Here is a 7,251-nt window from a genome sequence, read left to right on the forward strand (position 1 = left end):
GCTCCAGGATCAGGACGGAGGAAAGTTACTTTACTTTAAAGTCACTTTAAACAGTCCAAAAAGATCCCCCCCTTCTCCTGCTGTCGAAGGGGGGTTCCACAATTTTAAATGGTGAAATCCAATCCTTTAAAGACGATTTTCTGAGCTCTAGTTTAAATTGTCTTTGCTTTATTCTGTTTACAAAGGAACGGAAGGCTGACTTCCTGTTTAGACCTTCCCGTTCCGTACCAAATTAGAGTAGGTTTTTAAAATTCAATTCTTTCCTGCTCGCTAGTCCTTATTTGATGTCCAATTGTTCAAAGTCTAAGTACTCACGGGTGCTTATTTTAAAGTCCAAATTGTCCCAGGGAAAAGGCAGCGCTCTCCGGCAACGGCTATGCGGCTTCGCTCCACGGAAATAGCAGTTGACTCACAGCACCGCGCCACTTCCCCCTCTTCACTTCGGAGCCTGTTAGTGGGTTCCTTAGCGGGTTGGGGGGGGCGCTAATGGTGCCCGCCAAGTCCCATGGTCACAGGCTTCATCCGCCTGTGATTTTTAAAAGGGTCCCCACTTCGCCGTAGCGGAGAAGACCCGTTTCCCGCGGAGCTAGTCCCTCCAGTTCAGAGGGAGTCCGCCATTGCCGGTGGCGCCACCCTGGAAGTCCCGGAACGAATTAAGTTCTTAACCCGAGGTACCACTGTATCTGACTTTTAGAAGACATCTGTATTGGGAAATTTTTCAATGTTTGACATTTTATTTTGTTTTTATATATGACAGGGTATAAATAATAAAATTCTAATAATAATAATAATAATAATAATAATATATTAATTTATACCCCGCCCATCTGGCTGGGTTTCTCCAGCCACTCTGGGCGGCTTTCAATATAATATTAAAATACAATAATCTATTAAAAATTAATTATTATTATTCCAACTCTACAGTTCGATGCTTCTATTATATGTTCCCACTGTGCCATCCGTATACAGGGTTGTTTTGTTGAGGACGATCTGCCTTGAGCTCCTGGGAGGGAAAAGTGGGGCATGAATGAATAAAGAAAGCCAATTCTCCCTCTTTTCTCCTCTCTGCCTTCCCCCAAAGGTGCAACATCCAAAAGAGCCAAGAGGAACCAGAAGTCCCACCACCACCACCACCGCCTTCCAACCAGCCAGGTTGGAACAACCTCCGCCGGGCAGCCGTGAAGAAGGAGGACAAGCGCGTCCACTTCAACATCGAGAACGCCCCGGACGAGGCTTCAGATGAGGAGCGAGAGGCCCCCGTCTGGCACTGCATGAACGGCCAGGATCCGCAGCAGGGCAGCAAGGAGGACAAAGAGAAGGAGCTGAAGGAGCTGGAGAGCAAGATCGAGGACATGCGCGAGCAGCTGCGGGCTGCCCTGGTGCGCAAGAGCGAGCTGATGGTGGCGCTGGGGCCACCACCCAAGGCGCCCCGCCTGCCGCCCGCCCTGAAGGCCTTGATCAAGGAGAGCAACGAGGACAGGTGATGCCCAGGGGCGGGGGCCGCCTCTCGCCGGCTGGCAGTGCGGGGCGGCTCCAGCCAGTTGTGGAGACGGACAGCAACGAGCGCTCGGGCTCTGGAACACTTTTGGAAAGGCTGCACGGGGACTTCTGCGCTTGAGTGCTGCTGGGATACAGCTTGGGGTGGCCAGCCGTGGGTGCAAGGAAAAGGTTTGCTCTTGACTCTGCTACGTTTCCCGGAGCTGTTTTGTGAGAGGGGGCTGCGGCAGGTGGCGTGCTGAGCCTGCACTTTGCATGCAGACGTTTCCAGGATCAACTCGCGGCAATGCCAGTTTTTGTTTTTTTGAAGATCTCAAGTAGCAAGCGAGTCCCAGGAGGGAGCCGTTATATATATATAAGGCTGCTTTGTTCGTGTGTTCAGACCCCGACACACTAGATCTCCACACTGCAAGCTAGTTCTCGGTAGGTTCGCCAAGCAGCCGCTGGGCACATAGGAGCAGGCCTGCAAGCAATCAGTTGGCGCACTCTCCGGCCACCAGGTGCCATCCCTCGCAGGATCCAGTGAAACGTATATTGGAATGGCAGAACAATCAGGGAAGGGGAAATGCAGTCGGTCAGGGACAAAACACAGAGTTTTGAAAGGAAGGCAGTCTGAGGTTCAGTCCTTTGCAGTGACACCAGGTCTTGGGAGGGCCGTTGTCTTTGAGCCCCTCCACGTAGGACTCCAACTCCCAGCATTCCCAGGGCCAGTGGTCAAGGAGGAGGATGGGAGTTGGAGTCCTGCAACACCAGGAAAGCCGTGGGTGTCCTCAGCAGTGTCGAAGGAGAGATGGGCAAATGTCTCTGTTCAGAAGAGGCATTCTTTCCTGGGAGCAGGGAAGGCCTCTTCAGAGGTCAGGGCTGCAGACCAAGAGGCGGGAGTGATGGGCACCAATCTGGATGGTTCGAAACAGGACCAGACAAATTTGCAGAGGAGGAGAGGGCGATTGAGGGCTACTAGTGAGGCTGGGCAGTATCTGGTTTCCAACATTGTGATAGATATCACCAGCTAAATATTGCGATACATAGATATGTCACAATGTCTGAAATAAGGATGGAGCGATGTAGAGGCATTGGCTGGTCCCACATTGTGATTTTTGCATAGCACACAAACACATCATGATATCACGAGATGGACTTCAAACCGGTTTTGGATGATAGGTTGATATATCACCCAGCCGTAGCTACGAGCCAGGACAGCTGTGCTCTCTGTGTCCATGGTCAGAGGCAGCCACGCTTTTGAATCCCAGTTGCTGGAGACCTTGGGGCGGTGTGTGTCGGGGGGAGAGATGCTGCTGTGCTCAGGTCCCGCTTTCATTTTGGGGGCATCTGGTGGGGACAGGGCGCTAGACTAGATGCCTCTCTTTGTCCTCAACCACCTGAAAAACTCATCTCGAGTTCTTTTGAGCTGGGATTTCAGCAATTTCTTGGAGGGCCACAAGACTCCCCCACGATGCCTGGGGTGGACGCCCCATGCTCTGACTCTGTTAATGGCAGATTAAGATGTTCACATTTCGGAGGCTTTCGGTCTATTTCTGATAGGGCCTTTCCTTCGCCTTTCCGCAGGCGGTTTTATTTTAATGCATTTATTCCTTACGATAACCTGTTGGGTTTCCTGCGCAGCTCAGAGGCCTTTGGCCTAATCAGGCTGCAACCTGGCAATTATTATTATTGTTAATAATAATTAATAGATTGCATTGTTTGGGCTCAGATTGCTAGCATTTCTCACCTCCTGTTCGAATGCAGGTGTTGGGCTAGGCTGCCAAAGAGGTTCTTAACCAATGATTGACAAGATCGAGAGCCAGTGGGAGCAACACGGACTCTTCATGCACCCTCCCCTAGCCCCTCCCTTGAGTGGCCCTTAATGGCTGCCATGGGCCCAATCCGCACTAGAGAGATAAAGCAGTGCCATGCTGCTTTAAATGCTCTTGGCTTTTTCTCCCAAAGCATCCTAGTTTGCTTGGGGCACTGAGAATCGACAGCGATTCCTGGAGTGGTTTAACAACCAATTAACCACTTTGAGAATTGCAAATTCTCTGGGAGGGAGAATAGGGGGCACCCTAACGATTCTCCTCACCCTGGACAAACTCCACTTCCCAGGACTCCATGGGGGAAACTGAGGCTGTTTGAAGTGGCATCATAACAGCAGAAATGCATAGAGGACTAGGAATGCCAGAATGGAACCATGTGATTTGGGCCTTACAGATCCTTGCCAGTGTGCAGTAGGCTACTAGCCACAGTCTTCTGCTGGGATACCATCCCATTCTCAATTTTACGATGAACCATCCAAGATCTGTTGAGCAGCTCAGGTTTGGCGAAGGTCAACTGAAGCCAGCAGCTCAGGTTTCGCAAAGTTTAGCCTAAGTAACTTGAAGAACTGGAGGACAGGGTAAGGGGCTTGTGCAGAGTTTAGCGGGCTTTTTGTTCAGACAGTGCCAGTTTAGCAAAACTGGGTGGGGTGTTCTGCTTTGATCAAGCAGCTCATGTTTAGCAATGCTTAGCTTATAGCAAAGATTAACTAACTTGCCAAGGAGCAGTGGGACTTTTTGCGGATCTGCGATTTGACTGAGCCGCAGAATAAGTGGAAAGCTTCTTCCAAAATTAGGTTGCAGAGGACATATTGCAAATGACATCATTGCTCGGGCAAAGATCTGTTCCCAGAAAAGTCTTGCTTTCATTAATCAACAGTATAATTAAGCTCAGATGTGATGCTGGTTTTTGCCAGTGCTTCCAGTTGGAACAAGGGAGGGGGGCATAGCTATTGGGGATCCTCAGATTGCTGGTATAATTTATTATCCCCCTCCTCCTTTCTGCTTATCCTCACAGCACGTAGGTGCAGCGAATGAACCTGCTGTGCCCATTTTGCAGCAGGGAAAAACTGAGGCTGAGAGGCAACAAGCCAGTTCACAGTTCATTCAACGCTGGCGCCCTCCAAGAAGACCCACAACGAAAGAGTGAAAAAATTCACCCATGTAATCGTCACTTGCAAACACATATTGAAAGAGGCAGATCGGTGTCTGTTAAATATGGGTGGATTGTTTAAGGGAACATCAAAATTATGCAAAATAGAATAGTATAGCTATATAGAACAACTTTGTAACATGAAAAGGAACACATTAAAACTGGTATTACTTTTAAATGCTCATTTGTTAGAAAGAGAATTCAACCTGCCTGTTCTTTTGCTCTGGTTGTACAGAGCATTTAAAATAGATTCTCTGTGTATGTTCATGTATCTTCCTATATATATAATATTGTAAGGCTGTCATCACGCAGATCTGGGCTTGCACTACAAATCCTCCACTGTGGGCTGGGTGATGAGGACCCTACATTTTTATGCATATAAGAAGATATATACATGGAATAGTGGCTTCATAATAGATCACTGCAGGAGGTGTGTGCTCAAAACCAACTCATGCAGGTTGATTTCCCCCCCCCCCAAAAATTAGTATTTCAGGTTCTTCCCATTCTAATTTGTTCATATGCAGAAACATAGTTGTTCTATTGACACATCCACACCATATATTTGAACACACGGCTCCCCCTGCCCCAATAGTCCTGGGAACTGTAGTTCACCCCTCAAAGGGTTACAGCAGAGGTCCCCAAACTAAGGCTCGTGGGCCGGATAAGGACTCGTTTATCCAGCCCGCGGTGACCCCCGCTGCCGCCACCCGCTCTTACCGGCGCTGTGCTGCGGGGCTACCCACTTCCGGGTCAGAGGAGCACTGGAAATAGCTTGAGCACATACACAAGCATTATTTGTGCAAGCGTTATTTCTGGTGCACATCCGGGTCAGAGGAGGCCCATGCACATGCGCACAAGCTATTTCCGGTGCTCCTCCGACCCAGAAGTGCGCCGGAAATAGCGTGTGCACACGCATATGGGCACGTGCTCCCCTGCCCTCTGGTCCACTGCGCAATCGGCGCTGGAGACACCGGCCCGAGGCGTGGTAAGTTTGCTGACCCCTGGGTTACAGCATGGGTAGGCAAACTAAGGCCCGGGGGCCAGATCTGGCCCAATCGCCTTCTCAATCCGGCCCGCGGACGGTCCGGGAATCAGCGTGTTTTTACATGAGTAGAATGTGTCCTGTTATTTAAAATGCATCTCTGGGTTATTTGTGGGGCATAGGAATTCGTTCACCCCCCCCCCCCAATATAGTCCAAAAGGTCTGAGGGACAGTGGACTGGCCCCCTGCTGAGAAAGTTTGCTGACCCCTGGGTTACAGTGTCCAGCACCATTAACGAACTACAGTTTCCAGGCATCCACATGGAAAGGCAGCGGCTTCAAATGTTTGGTATAGATGTGCTCTATATACTAGCCTGTTTTGTGGAGGTTTGATGTTCAGACCCCATTTTCCTTGCAGATGTAATACTGCAGTCCTCTATCGATGCAATTCATAAGCAATCACCCCAAAAGCTCACCTAGCTACTGGCTAGGCAAAGGCTTGAAAAAGGAACACAAGCCAAACCCGCAAACAAGGTAAAAATTCAGGGTGGGGGGGAATCCCTCTCCGCTGGAAGAATTTATTACAAAAATAACAGCACCTTGCTCGAAAACCCCAGCTGTCAAATATTCATTAAAAATAATAATCTCAGTACACCCACATTTCAGAGCTCATTATACCTTCTGCTTCAGGGGAAAGAAAATGTAGCAGGTTCTATTTTTTTATTTATTAAAAAGAGACCTCTTTGTTTTTTTATTCAGCCTAGCCAGAAGCTGTTCTGATTATGCTCAGGATGTAATATTATTTTCATTCATGAATTGCCTTTCACATAAGATATACGAAATGCAGGACAGGGGATGAGATTATAAGGGGGCAGGGAGGTAAGAAAGACTTGGAAAATAACCCAAAATGCAATCTGCATTCCAAGTAAGATGCTCTGTTTGAAATAATTTGATGTATTTTTGAGAAGCCACCAATGGCATCACTCTTGAATTCATCCGTTGCAACTGACGCGGCACCAAGCTCAGTTTTGGACTCCAAATCCCATCAGCTGCAGCGTTATACAGCTGCACTGGCTGATGGGAGCTGTAGTCTAAACTTCTATAGGGTGCTTGGTTGGCGAAGGCTGGCATTTAGCCTCTGGGCACCCAGAGGGGGTCCTGCTCCTAATGATGGGCAGACGGATGATACAGGTAGCCTGCCAGGTGTTGCTTGACTACAATTCCCATCATCCTCAGCGATGCTTGGTGGTGCTGTTGGGAGTTCAGCAACACCCAGTGTGGCGTAGGTCCCCTCTCCTTGGAGATCAGGGATGGGGAACGTTTGGCTGACATTGGACTCCAGTGCCCATTAGAGCCTGTCAACATGGCCTAGGAACAGAGGATGATGGGAGTTGTAGTCCAACAGAACACCTCCGGTTCAGTCGCTGGCATCTCCCTTTAAAAAAGCAACTATAGGGCAGGGCAACAAGCATTTTCAGCTTCATATGATGCCAGAATTGCATTGGATCATCTCATTTCCTAGAATCGCAGAGTTGGGACACCCAAGGGTCCTCTAGTCCAACCCACTGCAATGCAGGAATAAAATAACAAAACTACCACAGATCCGAATTAATGCAAGCCGAAAGGCTCCCTGTTAGGCACACATGCAGCTACTTGACCAAATATTTGGATGTTGACAGATAATATATATAAAACAAATTTAGAGGGGGTTGAATGTATGAGAGAACGTTGGAACTGTGGTTAAGCCTCGGATTTTGGCTTCGTTTCAAAAGACTAGCTCCATTGCTTATTACAATACTCAGCAGACTTTAA

The 7,251-nt window shown here is 48.7% G+C and overlaps 1 protein-coding gene across 2 annotated transcripts in view; it reads left to right on the forward strand.

The window, feature by feature from the left end:
* The window catches only part of GRIN3B (glutamate ionotropic receptor NMDA type subunit 3B), a gene marked incomplete at its 5' end in the record, with an annotated part of 43,920 nt that extends 36,787 nt beyond the window's left edge, over positions 1-7,133 (forward strand). For both annotated transcript variants that reach the window (XM_080988785.1, XM_080988786.1), the window contains one exon: positions 1,082-7,133. In XM_080988785.1, the coding sequence (XP_080844911.1) occupies positions 1,082-1,484 (403 nt within the window). In that variant the 3' untranslated portion in view covers positions 1,485-7,133. The remainder of the gene's footprint in view (positions 1-1,081) is intronic.
* Positions 7,134-7,251: the final 118 nt, after the last annotated feature.

The sequence above is a fragment of the Podarcis pityusensis genome, assembly GCF_964106645.2.
Source record: "Podarcis pityusensis genome assembly, chromosome: 18".
In the NCBI taxonomy this organism is placed as follows: Eukaryota; Metazoa; Chordata; class Lepidosauria; order Squamata; family Lacertidae; genus Podarcis; species Podarcis pityusensis.